At 35.5% G+C, this 20,256-nt stretch overlaps 4 protein-coding genes and 1 long non-coding RNA gene across 7 annotated transcripts; all 5 read left to right on the forward strand.

The window, feature by feature from the left end:
• The first annotated feature begins 1,311 nt into the window (after window positions 1-1,311).
• LOC117131952 (WAS/WASL-interacting protein family member 3-like) lies at window positions 1,312-1,689 on the forward strand. The gene has a single exon (XM_033285201.1). The coding sequence runs from the start codon at window positions 1,312-1,314 to the stop codon at window positions 1,687-1,689; it is 378 nt and encodes a 125-aa protein (XP_033141092.1).
• A 41-nt stretch (window positions 1,690-1,730) lies between these two features.
• On the forward strand, window positions 1,731-4,207 carry LOC117131867. Its single transcript, XR_004455284.1, has 3 exons — window positions 1,731-1,934; window positions 2,005-2,217; window positions 2,289-4,207. It is a non-coding gene; the product is annotated as an uncharacterized LOC117131867 (long non-coding RNA).
• A 3,553-nt stretch (window positions 4,208-7,760) lies between these two features.
• On the forward strand, window positions 7,761-10,188 carry LOC103853032 (protein PIN-LIKES 3). The gene is made up of 10 exons (XM_009129934.3): window positions 7,761-7,917; window positions 7,995-8,155; window positions 8,234-8,313; window positions 8,395-8,519; window positions 8,600-8,721; window positions 8,797-8,937; window positions 9,018-9,110; window positions 9,402-9,502; window positions 9,586-9,824; window positions 9,907-10,188. Exons 2-10 carry the CDS (start codon window positions 8,018-8,020, stop codon window positions 10,029-10,031), a joined length of 1,164 nt encoding a protein of 387 aa, XP_009128182.1. The 5' UTR covers window positions 7,761-7,917; window positions 7,995-8,017; the 3' UTR covers window positions 10,032-10,188.
• An 855-nt stretch (window positions 10,189-11,043) lies between these two features.
• Window positions 11,044-13,552, forward strand: LOC103853033 (chlorophyll a-b binding protein 7, chloroplastic). The gene is made up of 6 exons (XM_009129935.3): window positions 11,044-11,279; window positions 11,353-11,519; window positions 11,625-11,771; window positions 11,853-11,985; window positions 12,890-12,982; window positions 13,056-13,552. Exons 1-6 carry the CDS (start codon window positions 11,145-11,147, stop codon window positions 13,353-13,355), a joined length of 975 nt encoding a protein of 324 aa, XP_009128183.1. The 5' UTR covers window positions 11,044-11,144; the 3' UTR covers window positions 13,356-13,552.
• A 345-nt stretch (window positions 13,553-13,897) lies between these two features.
• On the forward strand, window positions 13,898-18,352 carry LOC103853034 (squamosa promoter-binding-like protein 16). Of its 3 annotated transcripts, XM_009129937.3 has the most exons (11): window positions 13,898-14,254; window positions 14,370-14,885; window positions 14,961-15,136; window positions 15,209-16,113; window positions 16,200-16,307; window positions 16,381-16,492; window positions 16,584-16,719; window positions 16,796-16,940; window positions 17,016-17,570; window positions 17,643-17,671; window positions 17,704-18,011. In XM_009129937.3, exons 2-11 carry the CDS (start codon window positions 14,419-14,421, stop codon window positions 17,747-17,749), a joined length of 2,679 nt encoding a protein of 892 aa, XP_009128185.2. In that variant the 5' UTR covers window positions 13,898-14,254; window positions 14,370-14,418; the 3' UTR covers window positions 17,750-18,011. The 3 variants fall into 3 exon arrangements, with proteins under 3 accessions (XP_009128185.2, XP_009128184.2, XP_033140650.1); XM_009129936.3 differs by having other exon boundaries at window positions 13,902-14,254; window positions 17,643-18,352; XM_033284759.1 differs by lacking the exon at window positions 13,898-14,254 and having other exon boundaries at window positions 14,641-14,885; window positions 14,961-15,052; window positions 15,091-15,136; window positions 17,643-18,352.
• The last annotated feature ends 1,904 nt before the right edge of the window (window positions 18,353-20,256 follow it).

Raw genomic sequence — 20,256 nt, forward strand, 5'->3', positions numbered from 1 at the left:
TTTGACCATATTAATCTCAGGGCCGAAGCATCCAAAACGGTCTCTTGATGTTTTTCTTCAACCACATCACCTATGTATTTCACACGAGGATTTACCTTTCACACATACGAGTATGGGAGACATCGGGCAACGAGTAACTATGGAATATGTGTGAAAGGTGAAACAGACTTTTACTGGATATTGCAGAAGATTATTGAAGTGGAATTTCCGGGGTTATTGAAGCTAAAATGCGTCCTCTTCAAATGTGGATGGTTCGATCCTGTTGTGAACCGAGGGATTCGGTATAACAAATTTGGTGTTGTGGATGTCAATTTTGGGAGAAGATACAACAAATTTGAGCCTTTCATTTTAGCTTCACAAGCCGAGCAAGTTAGCTTCCTTCCTTATCCTCGGCTTCGAACTTCCGGGATAAACTGGGTAACTGCTATCAAAATTACACCTCGTGGACGCATTGTCGTTGGAGAAGAACCGCCCTTGCAAGAAGAAGACGCTATCACTGAAGTTGAGGTACCAGAACAACCAACTGATGAAATCCTTTTGATCGACCCGCAAAACTTTCAATATGAAGATATTCCCGAAGATGCTACAGATGAAGCACGTGAAGACGAGTTCGAGAGAAGCGACGATGATGATTGTAATGATAGTGATGAGAACGAAAACGATTTAGAGTGATGTAATAGTGATGAGAACGAAAACGATTTAGAGTGATGTAATATATGTATCAAATGTTGGATTTCTCTATTGTAACATTTTCTAAAAGAAAGAGTAAGAAGTAGTATGAAATAAGATATGATGTTAGATGATATGTGACTTTGGGGTTTAGGGATTTCATTCTCTGTGTTTAGGGTTAAGCGTCGTAAAATCGATGTAAAAATAACACGGAAGACGTAATTTCGTCGTAAATGGAAAAACGCGGGCCTAGTAATTTCTTCGTAAATCGAAAAATACGGGCCTGGTAATTTCGTCGTAAATGGAAAAACGCGGACCTGGTAAATTCGTCGTAAATCGAAAAACGCGGGCCTGGTAAATTCGTCGTAAATTTACGTCGCTTTTACGACGAATCCTAATCTATATAAGGAGACGCCGAGAGCGAGGCTGCCTCGCTCATTTCTCCCAAATTCCTTTGCTCTCTCTAAGGTAAACTCTCTCTTCTCTCTTTTTTTTTTTAAATTAGTTTAGGTGATTAGTTAGGTAACGGAATTAGTTTAGGTGATTAGTTAGGTAACGGAATTAGTTTAGGTGATTAGTTAGGTAACGGAATAATATTTTAATTATGTCGTAATTGATTAAATTTATTTTAATTATTTTTAGATGGCTCCTAGAAGAAAATCAGCAGCACCTAGTTATAGAGATTTGTTTGGCGACGATGGTTCCGGTACATCTTCTTCCGGTCCATCGTCTTCCGGTCCATCATCCTCCACCGCAGTTCCAGACTCTCAGCCTTCTCAGAGAGTTGCTTGGAGTCCTCCTCCACCAATGCCTCCACCGCAGATGCCTCCACCGCAGATGCCTCCACCTCCTCCTCCAGCGGCTGCACCTCAGCCTATCCCAGAAGGTGCAGTTCATTCGGATCTGCGTGTGCCTTCATATGCCCCATTCGCGAGATATACGGTGGAGGATTTGCTTGCCCAGCCTGGACGGGAGGGTTTGGATGTTCTAGACCCCGATAAACCCCCAGGAACCCGATAAAGGTCCGCCTCTGCAACACAGTCTCTGATTGGAAGGACAAGTGGGAGCTCGACGGGTATGAGGGAAAGCCCACTGAGCTCACGAAGGATGTGTGGGATGGCCTCATCGCCTATTGGAAGCACCCCTCTTCGATCAAAAAGGCCAATTCGTGCTCGGCTTCTCGAAGAACGAAGGATAAAGATGGCAATTTGCCCATGCTTCACAGAACCGGCCAAAAACCACATGCAGGCATCCGTCTAGAAGTTGTAAGTTTTGTTTTAAATATTTATTTTAAAATATTCAATTAATATAATTTTTAATAATTTTTTTTTGTAGTTGGAGAAGACGGGAGTCTTACCATCTCTGTCTGACCTATTCAAGATGACTCACGCCACATCCGACGGAGTTTTTGTGGATCCTGCATCTGAGAAACTCGCTTAAGCAGTGGCTACTCGGATTGAAGAACGGGAGACGCAACTAACTCAGGAGTCTCCCGATGGATTACCCGTCACATTGTCCACCGAAGAAGCCGACAGAATCTTCGAAGAGGTAGTACAACTAAAAAATTTTGTTTACATTATTTTTAATAACTATTATTAATATATGTTTTAATTTTATAGCTGGCTCCTAGAAAGAATGGACGAATAGTCGGTATAGGCTCTGTTAACGAAGTTGCAAGGGCAACTTCGTCATACACTTCGAGATGGGATGAAGAGACTTCTCAGATGAAAGCTCGAATGGATAGCCAGCAGGTTCGTTTAGACTCTCTTGAGGATTTGCTAGACGTGATGGCCGTGGGAAATCCGCTTATGCAGAGAATGTTGAGTGACAGACGAGCCGCTCTTGGGTTGCCAGTACGAGATCCCCAAGAGTCTGATTCAACCCGTCAACAGCCGAGTAACCCTACCGACTACTTCGATGATATGTAGTTTTTTTAATATTTCGGTTTGTATTATGAATTTAAATATTATGACTTTTAAATGCTTTTTTAATATATGTTTTTTATTTTCATATTTCGTTTTAAAATTAAAATAATTTAAAATTCCGAATTTTAAATAAATTCAAATATATATTATAAAATTAAATATATTTGAGGTTAAAAAAAATTCAAAATCTATATTATAAAACGAAACGTCGATATAAACTCGACGTAAATATTTACGACTGATTACCGTCGAAACATTTACGTGGAGTTTACATCGAAATATTTACGAGGGTTTTACATCGAAATGTTTACGTGTTCGTTACAACGAAAGTATTTACGTCTGCTTTACATCGAATCCATTACGTTGAGTTTACCACGAATTATTACGTCTCGTTTAAGACGAAACTATGCCCTGCGCTTTACGAGAAATATATTTCGTCGTAAAGTTAACAAGTCATTTACGACGAAACTTCGGTTACGACGGGCGTTTTACGACGAAACGTGTTTCGAGGTTAATTCGTCGTAACACCCCGTTTACGACGAAGGTACAATGTATATTGCCTTCGTAAAAAATATGCTCTTGTAGTGATAACATTCCAAATTTATGGCCATGCAATACTTGTTGGTTGCATCCTTCAGCCTTCTTACTAACGTTAATCGAACATTCGATTCTTGACCGTTAATACCTTTACACCATCCACATCCTAGTATCAAAACTATAAAATATATGTTTACTTACAACCTTATAAGGGTGATGGTGATCTTCTCGTTCGTACTTCTCTCAGTGGAAATAATTGAGAACCTAATGAATAGATGTGGATCCAAAGGATACCAATGTGGGAATTCAAAGCATGCAGAATGCTACGGAAAAAAATTCTTTAATTCCGAAATATATCGACTTTGGGACCATTTTTAAATAGCCTTTGATTCCCAAATCTCCAATAAGTCAAATCAAAATCTTCAAGTATGTCACATGGGTAGGTTTAATTGACGAACATTAAATGAGCGTCCCCATATATATCAGTGATTGACACATCTTTGATTCACGTTCATCACGTGTACTTTTGCATCATAGCTAAGCAAACATAATACCAAATATATGCTTTCTTTAGCTCTTCCAACAAAGAAAAAATTATCTTCACAAGTCTTGCGGTTAAGTGCTTTTCTAAAATAGAGTTTGTAGGATTCGAGTCATAAGAGAACTTTATTATAAGTGTATCCCACCTTTACGACAAGTTCATTGCTTGATGTTAAGGTCAGTATAGTCTTAGAACAAATGTATTTTTTTCCAATTATTGACGAACCAAGAAGAAAAAGACAGACCAGTCATTATTTTTGTGGGGTTTGTTTTGGATGCTTTTGGCATGGTCTTGGTTTTAGTATCTCTATCGCTTATCAGTACCATTGGCATGCTCTTGGCATGGTCTTGGGTTTTAGTATCCCCGTCTCCATCTATCTTATTAAAACTCAAGTACAAAATTGGAGTGTTTGGAGACTTGAATAGGACTTTTAAAAATTTGGAGTGTTTGGAAACATGGATTGCACTCTTTTAAAAAAAAATATTTTTGTTTGAAAACAAAGATAGTAGTATTAAGAAAAAAAGTAATGGGCTTATGTTTTTTTAAAAAATTGAAAGTTATCTAGGCCACTTTTAAAATATACCAAAATAGGTCAATCTAATTCCCTAAAAAATTTTTTTCTAAACTAACCATAAAACAAAATTTAAACTTTATATACATATTTCAAATCAAAATAATAATTCAAATTTGATTTATATCAAAAATTGATTCAAAAATATACATATATTCAAAAATGGATTTTTACTAAACTATTTTTCAATAACCATTATAAAAAAATATTGTCAATATATATAAGAAAAATATAATACAAAGCCCAATTTGAAATACCAACTCAAATTATGGTTTTCATATTTCATATTAAGTTTTAAAAATATAATATATGTAATTATTTATATGATGGTATGTATAAAATACTATTAATTATATGATTACTTATATGATGGTACATATAAAATACGATTAATTATATGATGATAAAATACGATATATAATAATGACTAGGAATGGGCTTTTGGATACCCATACGGATTTAGTTCTGATCGGTTTGTATTTTGGGTTTTCGGGGTCAAAGGTTTCAGCCTTATTAGAATGTTTCTAAATTTTGGTTTGAGTTCGATTTGGATCTTTGCGGGTTTGGTTTGGGTTTGGATAACTAATTTAAATTATTTTTAAAGTCTTAAATCATTATATATTTTAAATTTCTCAAAATGTATAAATAAAATAATATATTACGTATAAATTTGAATAACATATGTCATAATACTTAAACTTAACATATCAATTGGCTTGATTTAAAATTTTGGATACGAAATCAATAATTATTTTAAGTATTTTTGGTGATTTGAGTATACTTTAACTATTTCAGATATTTACTTTTGACTATCTATATATATTTTCAAGTATTTAAACCAATTTAAAAGTATCATTTTTGATGTTTTATATACGTTAAATCTAAAAATAATTAATATATATAAGTATATAAATCTATTTTTAGATAAATTCGGATAACTAAATACTTCGGTTCAGATCAGATTCGGTTCTCTAAATAACAAAATTTTGAATAATTAGAATATTTAATCAATTTATGTTTGGGTTTGGTACTATATCTTTGGATCGGTATCGGTTATGTTCCTCGGATTCATTTTTCCAAATCCTAATAATTACATGAAAAACAAATATCAACATATTTTTCAAAATATATACCCGCGCGCCTGCGCGGGTCAAAATCTAGTACTTCTTTACCACGCATGTACTAATTAAGCCCACTACAATATACTATTTATTTGCATAATTAATTTTATTTTTGGTTTTAGAGTTCTTAAAGCATTCGCAGTGGCAAAATTTCTCCAAAATTTTCTCAGAAAACATTCTACCATTAAATAATGTTGACCACTGAAAATGTAACACTTGGGTTCAAAATATCTGATGGAGATACTTTCGTCTCTAGATGAAGAATTGTTCTTCGCTTTCTCTCCTTTTTTCTTCCTCATTTCTATTTCTTTTTTGTTTTACTACTACTTCCGTTTCATATTAAATGTCACAACAAAAAAAAAATTTCGTTACAAAATAAGTGTTGTTTTTAATTTTCAATACAAAATTTATTAATTTTATTATGCAATTTGTTTTTTATTGTTTGAAACATGATTAAGTATATATGTAATTGTGTTTTTATATAAAAAACATATAAAATTAATTGTTTTCTTAATCTGTGTGCAGAAAGCTAAAGTTATAATGAAACACATGGAGTATTATTTTTTTTCTGACAAAATTTGTGGAGATGTCATCCACTGCGCTTGCTCTTACTCCCTCTGTTCCTAAATGATCTATGTTTTGGAAAAAATATTTGTTTCAAAAAGATGTATATTCTATGTTTTCTATGAAAAAATTGCAAACTTTAAGAAAATTAATTGGTTTTATTAGATTACTATTGGTTAAAAGTTGTTGAAAATTGAAAATTACATAAAACGATAAATTTATTATAGCGATTTAATGCGTTTTCTTAATATGTGTGAAAACTCTAAAAAGACTATCTTTTAGGAACGGAGGGAGTATAATTTTGTGTGAAATTAGTGTTCACTGTCAAGCAAGCTATTTTATTTTGTTGGCTTCAAGCAAGCTATTTACTTTAATGTACCTACTACATTAAATAGATATTCACATTTTAGTTTTCGGTAATGATTAATTCACATATATTTATATGAATATGCTTCTTTGTTTTGTGTTTGTTTCTGACCTTTTCCTTCGTCCCATCGAAAAGCTCTTCTTTAACCTAATTGTTTTGTTTCTTTTTGTCAGTATACGGTAAAGTAAGTCGTCACTAGACTCACTTATCATCTTCTTACTCTGATTTATACCATTATATATTACTGAATAATAGCTAATCATTATTTGCTGGCATTGCTGTTACCTTGATGCTATGTTCGATATATTGATGTAAATAATTTATTTTTATAATCATATTGCCTAGCCTACCTATAAAACACGTTTTGTGACTTTCAACATCAGGGGAGAAAAAAAATGCTGATTGTTTTCTTTTCCTTTTAATAAGATGAATGCTGATCGTTCTAATAAATGTAGTGTTGTAATTGATTAAAAATATAACCAATTACTACTTCCTTTGTTTAATAAAAAAATGTCATTTTGACATTTTTTATTATAAAAACTGTCATTTTAGAAATTTAATACAATTTATATTTATTACTATTAATTACAAAATGCATTGATTTTGTAAGTAATTTTATTTATTTCAAAATTATTGGTTAAATCTATATAATTAAAAAGAGCATAAATATATATTTCATTTTTTTAGTTTGTATAAAAAATGTCAAAGTAAAAAGCACCGAAAGTTTTTACGTAAGTTTCGTGTAAAAATTTTAAGAAAGGGCATTTCATAAGTTAGTAGTAACAAAAAGAAACTGTTTCTAAAAAAATAAACAAAATAATCAATTTTTTTCACCGTTCGATGAACACTATGCGATAACGAGAACCACGAATTAAAACATCGACACTTCGCAGTCGCTGTGACGAAAGGCATGACGACAGTCCGATAATAACTGTTCTCAGACAAAGCCTGTACCTTTGTTTTCATGCATATACACATACGACAATCTAGGAAACAAAACAAAGAATTGCACGTCTTTCCCAAAACTGGTGGAAACTATTATTAATCTTTCTGTAAAAACGTCCTAATGATTTGAAACTTTTTTGGTTCTGGTATAAGTAAAAATTTCAAGAAATTATTCGTTGGAGCTCAAACAAAGCTACAGGCTAAACAGACTGTTACGTCTCTATTATAATATATATACAGCTTAAATCGTTTCATACGAAAACAAAACAATATAAAAAATGTTTGTCAAGTCTGACATGTCCGCATACCAAGTAGTACAATTTTTATGATATTAAAACTAAAAGTAAATTAACATTCTGTAGATAAAATAGGAAATTCTCATCCCAAAGGGATAGAATAATAATTGTTGAAAAGGCATAGAATAATAATTTTCCTATCCTTCATGGAAAATGGGATAATTTACTTTCTTTGTCACTTACAAAATATTTGTTTACTTTTTAACTATAAACAAAGAATATAAATAGCGTATAGAGGCGGCCGGCCATGCAAGTGTAACGCCAGACGCATTTTCTCTTTCATATAGAGAAAATAGTGTAAAGGTTTCGTTTCTTTTCTGGAGTTTCCGGCGGAATATTCCAAAAAAAATTATTTATTTGTCACCGGACATATATTTTCAGGTTTACGAGAGAGTATTTTCGAGCTCTGTTTTGGTCAAATCCATATGCAACAACTGAAATCACGTTTATGTTCGCAGATATTAGCTTTGAGGAAGGAGAGATGATGAAGCTTTTGCATCTGTTCATAACTTCATCAAAACCAGTTGTGGAGATTCTGCTGATAACAACAGTTGGATTCTATATGGCTCTTGACGGAGTCAATCTTCTTGGTCAAGATGCTCGCAAATTTTTGAACAACGTCCGTTTATTACTTTACCCTCTTCCTTCATGTATCTAAACACTTCGATGACTTTTAACTTCTGTTTTGTATGTATAGATTGTCTTCTATGTGTTTAGTCCTTCCCTTATTGGAAGCCGTTTAGCTAATAGTGTTACATATGAAAGCTTGATGCAAATGTAAGTGTTTTTCATCTGGAGTTTAAATCTTTTGTACTCTCTGGTTTACATAATAAGATAAATGATGTTTTGTGGTCTTAGGTGGTTCATGCCGGTTAATGTTCTGCTTACATTCATCATTGGTTCGTTCCTAGGCTGGATTGTTATTCTCATCACTAAACCTCCTTCCCATCTTCGTGGTCTCATTGTTGGTTGTTGTGCTGCTGGTAACAAAACCTAACATGATGTCTCTTAATATTTTCAGATTCTGTTTTTTTTTTGTTTCTTAATAATGAAATTAAAACAGGGAATCTGGGAAACATGCCACTAATCATTGTTCCAGCTGTTTGTAAAGAGAAAGGAGGCCCCTTTGGAGATCCTGAGAATTGTCAGAAGTATGGAGTTGGTTATGTTGCACTCTCCATGGCTGTAAGTTACCATCTTCTACTACTTCTTCAAGGCCTTATGAGTCTATGATATATATACTTTTGTAATGTTTATCAGATGGGGTCAATTTACATATGGACATACGTATACAATCTTATGCGGGTGCTAACAAACTCTCCCATTGAAACTCAACCTTCTATTGAATCCAGCTGCAAAGTCCCACTGATTTCTTCTAAAGAAGAAGAAGATAACCAAAAGGTCTCATCACTTGATCAACAACTATTCGTTCATCAGAGCTTATCCTTTAGGTAATGACTAGATGTGTGAGTGTGTGACAGGTTGGGAGGTGGGACAAAGTCAAGAGAAGAATGGTTTCACTGTCTGGGAAAGTCAATTTAAGGACAATATTTGCTCCATCAACTATTGCTGCGGTAAAAATATACTACCTCTGTTTCTTTTGGTTAAATGAACAGGAATGAAAACATACATTTTTTCCTAAAAATAGCTTTAAAAATATAAAATAAAACTAATTCAATCAATTATAAAAAAAAAACACTAATGATCACAAGGTTTTTCATAAAACTAAAGTTAATATAAAAAAAATCGAAACATTGTACATTTTGAAACATAAAAAACTCTTAAAAACATCATATATTTCAGAAAAGAGGGAATATATTCATTTCACACTATGGTAATCTTTCTTAGCTCTGTTTTGTCTTCAGATGATCGCGCTCGTGGTCGGGCTAATTACTCCTATAAGGAAGCTAATCATCGGTAATGGAGCTCCTCTAGGAGTGCTTCAAGACTCAGTAACTTTAGTGGGGTAAAAAAAAGTCATGATCATAATTAAAAAAAGTCACTCACTCGTAAGCTTTTAACCTTGCTCTCTTCTATGTCTTGTTAAAGAGATGGGGCCATTCCTGCTATGACATTGATCATTGGAGGAAACCTACTCAAAGGTATGAGAAGTTCAGGAATGAAAAAATCAAGCATTGTTGGCGTCTTGGTTGCACGTTACATATTCTTGCCTATAAGTGGTGTTTTAATCGTAAGAGGAGCATACAAGTTTGATTTGATTACCTCAGAGCCTTTGTACCAGTTCGTTCTTCTTCTACAGTATGCTGTCCCACCAGCAATGAATCTAGGTTCGTTGATGCAAACACTAACTCTGTTAATGTAAGAGAATAGTATTGGTTGCTTTATCTGTTTGAATCACTTACTCGGCAGGTACAATAACTCAGTTGTTTGGAGCTGGGGAAAGTGAATGCTCAGTGATTCTGCTCTGGACTTACGCTTTGGCTTCAGTTTCACTCACTGTTTGGCCCACATTCTTCATGTGGCTTGTGGCTTAGTTCACTCTTCACCACACCTTGAGCTTGCAATATGTATTGTTTTATTCCATTCATTCAAGATCTGAACTTGTAGATGATTGGATCATGTATTGAAGACCATCATTATAGAATAGATATATTTCCTTGAAAACGTTGAAAGCTAGAAAAGCCTTTGATACGCAAATCAGAAATAATAATAATATGCTAAACGTAAGAAGGGTTCATAGAGCGGGAAGCACCCTAGAGATATGAGTGAAAGAGGCACATAAGAGTAGAGATTGAAAAAGGTACTAACTGAAGATTAGAGAAGCACACTAGAGAGAGTAGGCATTGACGAAAAACAACAGAACTGAAAACCCGAACCAACACCGAAACAAAACTAAAACTAGACTGAAATCCTCAAATATCTAAATGGTTTCTATAATTTTATATTCGAAATAACCAATTGAAACCGAATTAGTATCCAAATATATTAAAATATTAATTATATATACACATAATATTACTATATATAATTGAAGTATCTATTAAAATATCCAAAAATATTTAAAAACAAATTATCAAAAAATATCAAATTACCCAAAATTATCTGAAAGTATCCGAATATTTTTATCCAAAATATCTAAAACAATCCGATTTGTCTGGGGTTTTTATCTGAACCATCTTAATTACTCTGATATTTCATCTCAACTACCCAAAATAATCAAACCGGAATCAGAACCAAACAAGAGCTAAATCCTTTTTAGTATTTTTCGGTTCCTAATTTTACAATTTGAACATGTCAAAATTCGAACCTACCCAAACCAATCTAAACCGAAAACTTGCCGGTTTCTATATAGATCATCTAACTTCCTATTCGAACTACATCCGATATTTGAAATATCCGGTCCAAACCAAACCGATACTCCCCCGGCGTAAGAAAGGACTTGACCATAGATCATCAAAGCAAGGATGCTCCGTAGGACCGTAGCCAATAATTGATTGGGCCTAAAATATCCGGCCCAGGAAGGATGTGAAAAGTTCAGGTTAAGATCAAGACACGTCAACAGACCCGTAACTTAGAAAATTAAGCTGTTGTCTGAATCAGTTAAATAAATAAAAAAACAAATCAAGATTCGAAGAAGAGCCGAAACCATGGCTCTGTTTCAGGATATGCTGTCACTGTCCTCGACCTTCCACTCTCTTCCCAGGAGACTCCTGCCTGAGCCGCCTCGTCGTAGACTCGCCGTGAAAAGACCCCGTTCGATTTGCAGAGCTTCATGGCAAGAGGTTTGTTTTCATTGAGTGATTGATCCTCAGCTTCTTCTTCTTCCTTTGTTGACACTCGCTTCCGTCTTTTTAGCTCGCCGGTGTGCTGGTTTTCTCGGCGATTCCGTTCACGGCGGTTAAAGCAATCGCGAACAGCTCCTTGGGAGAATCTCTACGGCGGAGATTAGAGGAGAAAAAGAAAGAAGCCGTAGAGAACGCTTCAAGATTCAACGCCAAAGCTCAGAAGGCTAGAGCCGACAGGTATGTTAATTGAATTACAACACTCTGTTTGACTTAGTGAAGTTTGTAAAGACAAATGTTTTCTTGTAACATTACTTCCTTTGGTTTGTTCCTGCAAGTATGCAGCAAGTGGTACGGACAAGAACGTCCCCGTTGGTTTGGTCCCATCCCATATGATTACCCTCCTTACCTTACTGGAGAACTTCCCGGTGATTATGGATTCGACATTGCAGGACTTGGCAAGGATCGTTTGAACTTTGATAAGTACTTCAAGTGAGTCTTCCTCCTTTTAGCTAGTTTCTATATTTGTTCTGTAAAGTTTAGGATTTTGAAGCTGTCTCTTGTTTTTTGCAGCTTTGAAATACTTCATGCTCGTTGGGCCATGCTTGCAGCGTTGGGTGCTCTGATCCCAGAAGTGTTTGATCTCACTGGAGCTTTTCATTTTGTTGAACCCGTATGGTGGCGAGTTGGTTACTCTAAGCTTCAGGTTCTTGTTCATTAACCTACAATCTACCAAAGTCTGTGTTTTAAATGGCGCATGGCGATCCAAGGCGATAAGGTGTGTGCCTTGCGCCTTGCGCCATGGCGCAAGAAAGCGCTCGCCTTGAAGACCCACTTGAAGACTACGTTAGTTATGTATCCGTGCGTAATATACAAATTTCATTCACGTGATTTTGCCTTTATTAAATAGTTTTTATCAGAAGAAAGCCCCATGAGATTAGAGAAGAGAGTACGTACTAACCTTATGCAAAACACAGTCCGTGAGATCCATGTTTTGTTAAGTTTTTAACTTTGCTTTTCTACAAGAGCAAGCTAGGGTTTTGATAAGTTTTTAGACGTTTGGTTTTAAGTTTGGTTTAAGGTTGGTCCATTTATTAAGTTAGGGTTTCTACGTGGTTTAGTATCGGTTAACGTCATCGTCTCCATGGCTCGCCTTTGCGTTGCCTTTTAAGGCACCGCCTTATGACCAATGCGCACTTGGCGAGCGCCTTACGGAACCCACCCTCGCCTAGGAGGTACATGGCGATGGAGCCGTCGCCTGAGTGCGCCTCGCGCCATGGCGCAAAAGGCGAGCGCCATTTTAAACACAGACCAAAGTTGTTAATGTTTATAATGTATGATGTTTTGGGTTAAATCACAAAGATTAAGAAAATTCACTTTTCTCTTACAAGTATTTTAAATATATAAATTAAAAATAACTAAACTAATTATAAAAAAATGCTGTAAAATCTAATTGGTTAAATGTTTTTAATAAAATCAAAATTAACATATAAAATGTCCGAACATCTTACATTTTAAGACAACAAAACCATCTAAAACATCATATATGTCAATGGCATCTCTCAGGCTCAGTCAATCTTATATATAACCATTTCATTTTTTTTCACTAGGGAGAGACGTTGGACTACCTAGGCATCCCAGGGCTTCACGTAGCTGGGAGCCAAGGTGTCATTGTTATAGCCATTTGCCAAGCACTCTTGATGGTAACTATACCTCACACATATATGCTTCATCAACTCATAATTTCTCTTAAAAACTTTTGTTTCCTGTTTACAGGTAGGACCGGAATATGCAAGATACTGTGGCATTGAGGCCTTGGAGCCACTGGGAATATACTTGCCAGGAGACATAAACTATCCAGGAGGAACGCTTTTTGATCCCTTGAACCTCTCCCAAGACCCTGTAGCTTTTGAAGATCTTAAGGTCAAAGAGATCAAAAACGGGAGGCTAGCGATGGTGGCGTGGCTCGGATTCTATGCACAAGCTGCTGTTACAGGGAAAGGACCTGTACAAAATCTTGTTGATCATGTCTCTGATCCATTACATAACAATCTTCTTGCCATTCTTCAGATATGAAAGAACAAAAGACTGTACATATGTATATATGTCAAAAAGAAGGCAATGAATATGTTTATCCCTAAGTAACAAAGATTTTACTCTTGTGGTGTTGTTTGTGAATTTGTGTATGTATTTTTTTTGTTCAACATTTGTGTATGTATTATATGAAGATGAGTTTTCCGATGATTTTGGATGAATTATGAAAGTTATTGTGATTTTGTTTAAAATATTCTAAAATTTTATATAAAATGTAAGATTGATTTTGATATCTTTAACTTCAAAATTCGTAAAAGTATTTTTAAATTACAACAAATCTTATAAAATTCACTACTTAAACTATTTGTACTATCAGAAAAAGTTTAAAATATATTTTAAAATTAAAAGCTTAATAGTACCAAATTTAAATAATTAGGTTTAAACAGTAAATTTATTATTTTAGTATATATAATTATAAATCAATTCAAATGTAACTGTGGATACACACAACTTAAATCATATATTTCTCAACGGGACTGGGAGTCAAAACATATTACAGAAGACACCCCTTTGTACATTTCGAATTTACAGTTTATGCCATCACCGAACAAAAATAAGAAAAGTTCGGTAAAAGGCAAGAAGATGGCGACGGCACAGACAGAACAAAGGAAAGGCTCAAAACGAAGAAGACGACGAACAGAGAAAGAGAAACATCTCAATTGAGAGGGGAATACAAGGCAGAAAGATAAGCTAAGAAGAAAAAAACCCTTTGCCTCCCCCTCTCGTTCCTTGATCGATCTCGAAAGTCAAGATTCGATTTTGGAGTTACTCAACAAGTCTCTCTGGCAGTTCAATTCAATTTCGTCTGGACTGAGGAAAAAAAAAGGGTTTCAGTGATTCATCAAGCTGGGGAATCTATGTAGTACTTTGATTTTGCTAAGGTAACCACAAATTTGATTCGTTCCTTCTCAAATCTATTGAGAGTTTGTGGAAGATGTTGATTGGTTTCGTAAGTGATAAGAAAACTTTTCTTTATTAATCTCCGTTGATCTCCAGCTGCTGCTGAAACGTGTAAAGAGAGAGAGAGAGAGAGAGAGAGAGAGAAATGGAGGAGGTTGGTCCTCAAGTTGCTGCTCCTGTTTCACTTCACCATCCTATGCCAAGAAAACACCACCCGCACTGGCTTGTCTCGTCTCAGCCACAACCGAAAGCTGATTGGAATCCCAACTTGTGGGAATGGGACAGCCAGAGATTTGAAGCTAAACCTGTAGAAGCGGAGGCTAATAATGTCAATGTGAGTCACGAGGGAGAAGTTAGAGGCCTTGATTTGAATCTCAGCGGCGGTTTTAATGATGCACCGATCATAACCGGGCCTAACAAGAGGGTTAAATCAGGATCTCCGGGAAGTGCAGGAGGTGGGAACTACCCCAAGTGTCAGGTTGATAACTGTATCGAAGATCTGTCTATAGCCAAGGATTATCACAGAAGACATAAAGTCTGTGAGGTTCACAGCAAAGCTACCAAAGCTCTTGTTGGAAAACAGATGCAGAGGTTTTGCCAACAGTGTAGCAGGTGAGAAGACACACCCACTTTGTTTGGGAAATATATGATTAGGTCTTAAACGTTTGGGGGCTTTTGTGTTTGTAGGTTTCATCTTCTTTCCGAGTTTGATGAAGGAAAGAGAAGTTGCAGGCGAAGGTTGGCTGGACATAACAGGCGGAGGAGGAAAACTCAGCCTGAGGAGATTGTGGCTCCTGATAATACCTCTAATAACGCTAACATGGATGTTATGGCTTTGTTAACAGCTTTAGCTTGTGCACAAGGTACTTACTTCATCATTCTCCTCTCTAGTAATATTTGTACTAAAAATATATTTATTATTAACAAATTCTCAGGTAGGAACGATGCTAAGCCTAATGGGTCTCCTGCAGTGCCACAAAGAGAGCAACTTCTTCAGATACTTAACAAAATCAAAGCGTTGCCGTTGCCTGTGGATCTTGTCTCAAAGTTGAATAATATCGGAGTTTTAGCCAGGAAAAATCTTGATCAACCTTCAGATATGAACCCACAAAATGACATGAATGGGGTCTCTTCTCCATCCACAATGGACTTGCTTGCTGTTCTCTCGACAACTTTGGGTTCATCTGGACCTGAGGCCATAGCTTTTTTATCTCAAGGTGGATTTGGTAACGAAGACAGCAACGAGAAAACTAAGTTAACTTATTCTGATCACGCCACTACAACAAATTTAGAAAAGAGAACTTTGGAGTTTACCTCTTTTGGAGAAGGAGAGAGAACCAGTAGCAGTCACCCATCTCCTTCTCAGGATTCAGATTTACACGCTCAGGACACTAGACCTAACTTATCTCTACGACTGTTCACCTCCTCACCAGAAGATGAGAGTCAACCAACGGTTGCATCTTCAGGGAAATACTATTCTTCTGCGAGCAGTAACCCCGTTGGAGATAGATCGCCATCGTCATCTCCGGTCATGCAGGAGTTCTTCCCGTTACAGACATCTCCTGAAACCATGAGATCTAACAACAACTGCAGAAACTCCTGTCCTAGTCCCAGGACTAGTTGTTTGCCCCTCGAGCTCTTTGGTGCATCAAACAGAGGTGCTGCAGCAAATCCTAATTTTAAAGTATCCAGACATCATCATCAGTCTGGTTATGCTTCGTCTGGTTCGGATAATTCTCCTCCCAGCTTGAACTCTGATGCTCAGGACCGCACTGGAAAGATAGTATTCAAGCTACTTGGAAAAGATCCTAGTCAGCTCCCTGGGACATTGAGAACCGAGGTGATAACTTCTTAAACTGTAAAAGATTTTTATTGGTTTCCTCTCTTTTAAGTCCAAAGTTCTTAACAGCTACAAATTAATTTCAGATCTATAGCTGGCTATCTAGCATTCCATCAGAAATGGAGAGTTATATCAGGCCTGGCTGTGTTGTTCTCTCTGTCTATGTGGCAATGTCAGCTTCTGCTTGGGAACAAGTGAGTGAATTTGCTTTAGTTCTAATTTTCTCTAAAGCATCTGATGGTTTTTATATCTTTCTTTTTCGTTCAGCTTGAAGAAAACTTGCTGCAGCGGGTTAATTCTTTGGTTCAAGATTCAGAGTTTTGGAGCAACACGAGATTTTTGGTCAACACAGGGAGACAGCTGGCGTCATACAAACATGGTGAGTGCTCGTTAGCTGCTACTTCTGTGTCCATTGTTGCGTATGGTTTGCAAAGATAATATAACTTAGTCATTTCTATGCAATGTTACAGGTAGAATTCGTCTGAGCGAATCTTGGAGGACTTTGAGTTCACCAGAGCTGATCACGGTGTCACCTCTTGCTGTTGTGGCCGGTGAAGAAACAACTTTGGTAGTAAGGGGTAGAAGCTTGACTAATGATGGAATCAGGTAAACAATTTAGCAATTTTTCTCATGGTTCTGTTTTGTCTTTTTGGTCCTGAGCTTCTTGGTCATTATGCTGCAGTTTTCGTTGCGCGCATATGGGTAACTATTCATCAATGGAGGTAACTGGAACAGCGCATAGGAGTACCAAGTTTGATGAGTTAACTGTAAATAGGTTCAAAGTCAAGGGTCCAACCCTTGGTTCTCTGGGGCGATGTTTTGTTGAGGTAAGACTTCAAAACGACCAAACTTATAGTTTCTTAGTAAAATATTTTTAACACTTACCTATTGTGTGGGCACAGGTGGAGAACGGATTCAGAAGCGACAGTTTCCCGTTGATTATTGCCAGTGCCACGATTTGCAAAGAGTTGAATCGTCTTGAAGACGAGTTTCATCCAAATGAGCTGACAGAACACAGCTCAGATCGTCCAAGATCAAGAGAAGAAGTTGTTTGTTTCTTGAACGAGCTCGGTTGGCTATTTCAGAAGAAATGTGCATCTGAATTTTCTCTCTCTCGCTTCAAGTTTCTCCTCGTATGCTCTGTAGAAAGAGATTACTCTTTTCTCGTGAGAACGCTTCTAGATATGATGGTAGAGCGAAACTTGGGCAAAGACGGTCTGATGAACACAGAGTCGTTAGATATGCTGGCTGAGATTCAGCTACTGAACCGCGCTGTTAAAAGGAGGAACACAAAAATGGCTGAAACGCTGATACACTATTCCGTTAATTCCACCGCTAAAAAGTTCATCTTCTTGCCTAACATCACTGGACCTGGTGGTATCACACCTCTGCATCTGGCTGCTTCTACATCTGGCTCAGATGATATGATTGATGTCCTCACTAATGATCCACAAGAGGTAAAGTTTCTTCTCTTAGAACCCTTTGTTCTCTCTTCTGGTGAGTGTTTCTCACTTTGTTTCTGGTTTCAGATTGGATTGTCGTCCTGGAATACACTGATCGATGCATGCGGACAGACTCCATTTAGCTATGCTGCAATGAGGAACAACCACGGTTACAACACCTTGGTGGCTCGTAAACTTGCAGATAAGAAAAACGGTCAAATATCTCTGAACATAGAGAACGGGATCGATCAGATTGGTCTGAGTAAGAGACTAAGCTCAGAGATCAAGAGATCTTGCAACACATGTGCAAGTGTGGCTCTGAAGTATCAGAAGAAGGTTTCAGGCTCACGTCGTTTGTTTCCAACTCCAATCATCCACTCAATGCTTGCGGTTGCAACAGTATGCGTTTGTGTTTGTGTGTTTATGCACGCTTTCCCATTAGTCAGACAAGGATCTCACTTCAGTTGGGGAGGTCTTGATTATGGCTCGAGCTAAGAAGTCCAAATAAAGTTTGTATAATTCTTCTGGACATTGCAGAGAGTACAGAGAAGAAACTGGTTGGGTTCAGAGTATACATAGCTTCAACACCTGAATTGTTATATATTTTGGCTAATCATGTTTTATTTTCTTCTGCTTGGTTACGCTTGAGGTTTTTTCTTTTATTTCTCTTATCAACACAATAACTGTGGTTATTTACTGAAACTGTTTTACTGTTTGGGGGCTATTATATTTGTAGAGTTGTGTTAGTAGTAACTGAAGATTGTTCTAAACTTGTATTGTAATACACTTTTAAGCTATGTGAAAATAGTATATCATCTAAAAGAGTAATTTACAAAATTCTCAAATAATTATAAGGCTCAAGGTTACTAGGGCAGGCCCAAGTTGTAGTCTCTCAGTGAGGCTCAAAATTACAAAAAAGGAAAGACAGTGAGAGTAATCGTTTCTCTGCAGAGAAACTAAAAAGAAAAAAGAGAGATATTAAAAAGAGAAAAGATGAGATATCCTATATCCTCTCTCTACGTGACATCTTCTTATTGATCCAGTCTTTTTTTTTGTTTAAAAATTTTAGTGGTAAAATTAAACAATTTGTGTGAAATACTCTCTCAAATGTGTTAGCTAGCCATTGCTGATGCTTTTAAATACTTCAACTGTTCTCGAAAAATAAATATTTAAAAAATTTATCTACAAAAATGAGTTGTATATTTCTCAAAGAAATTAATTGAATATATTTGAATTGATAACATATTAGTGGGTGATATTTGTTAGAAAGTGTATAGTAAAATAAATAACAGATTTAATTGCGAACACTTATTTTTGTTATTAATATGAAAGAAAACTCTAAAAAATTACGTATGAACTGACGGAATAGAAGGAAACGTTTTAACTCCACCACTGATAACATAGTTAAACAAACATCTGTTTTACTGCCCACTTTAGGTCTCTTAGGATCACCAAATTATCTCTATCATTTGTTCAATTAAGACTTTTAACTAAGAGTAAGAGTAAGTCATTGTGCTTGCGCACGATCACGTTATAAGCTAAACCAGAAATTAGGAACAGAATCTGGCAAGGAACAAGGCAGACGTGCAAGCAGGTTATATTATATATCTAAGCAAAACGGCTTAGGTAAGCTATCTAAATTTTTTTTTTTAACATCATTTAACATGTTATATGGCTATTAAGAACGCCCATTTTTCGGATCAACATGTGAACTTCGTCACCTCACTATACGACAACATATCGTGACCAACTTTAGTTTAATATGATCATAAACTTATATGACATCCGATATGATTTATCTTTAAAACTTATTAGATGCACGGGGAGGTGATGAAACAATAGCGTGACTGTTCTGACGACACGCACACGTATATATAAAATATTTTCATTTGTAACTTGTAAACTCATATACTCATTATGCATAAAGTATCTGTCTATATTATCAAACAATTCTAACCCGGAAGCAAGTAAAACTTGATGACTTCTGCCAATTGTCAAACATAAAACTTAAAAGTCTGCAACGAGCGTGGTTTTACGAATTTCTCTCCATTGCTAATCGTTTTTTTGTTGTAATTAAATGATAAATACGCGTTCAGCAAGCTGTCATTACTGTAATTTAAAGATATCGTCAAGTAAATGACAAAATAATTTAATGTATTTACAAACAACTTGATATAATTACATAAGACTTTTGCAAGTAAATTAATACTATATCATCCGCTTTAGTATAAGTGTCGTGGGAAAGAAACTACTAATATTCCTTATATTTTGATTTAATTATCGTCGTAGGAAAACATTTTCGTTTCAAAATAAATATGTCGTTTTAGAGTTTCAATACAAAATTTATTAATAAGATTATCTATTTTATTTTTCTATTGATTGAAATATGGTTAGATGTATAAGTAATTATGTTTTTATTTTGGAAATATACAAAATCATATGTTTGATCTTAATATAGAAAGATAACTAAAATGAAATGGATGGAGTATATATTACTAATTACTACTCTCTTTTTTTCAATACTTGACATTTTGGAGAAAATTTTTGTTTCAAATTACTTGACATTTTTTAATTTTATGTAAAATATATTAATAACTAATGGTAGATGACCAATGATTATATATTTTATTATTAGTTGAATTGTAGTTAATGATGTACTGTTTATAAAATGTAAAAATAAATATTTTTTAATCTATATGCA

This window comes from Brassica rapa, chromosome A02 (genome assembly GCF_000309985.2).
Source record: "Brassica rapa cultivar Chiifu-401-42 chromosome A02, CAAS_Brap_v3.01, whole genome shotgun sequence".
Classification (NCBI taxonomy): Eukaryota; Viridiplantae; Streptophyta; class Magnoliopsida; order Brassicales; family Brassicaceae; genus Brassica; species Brassica rapa.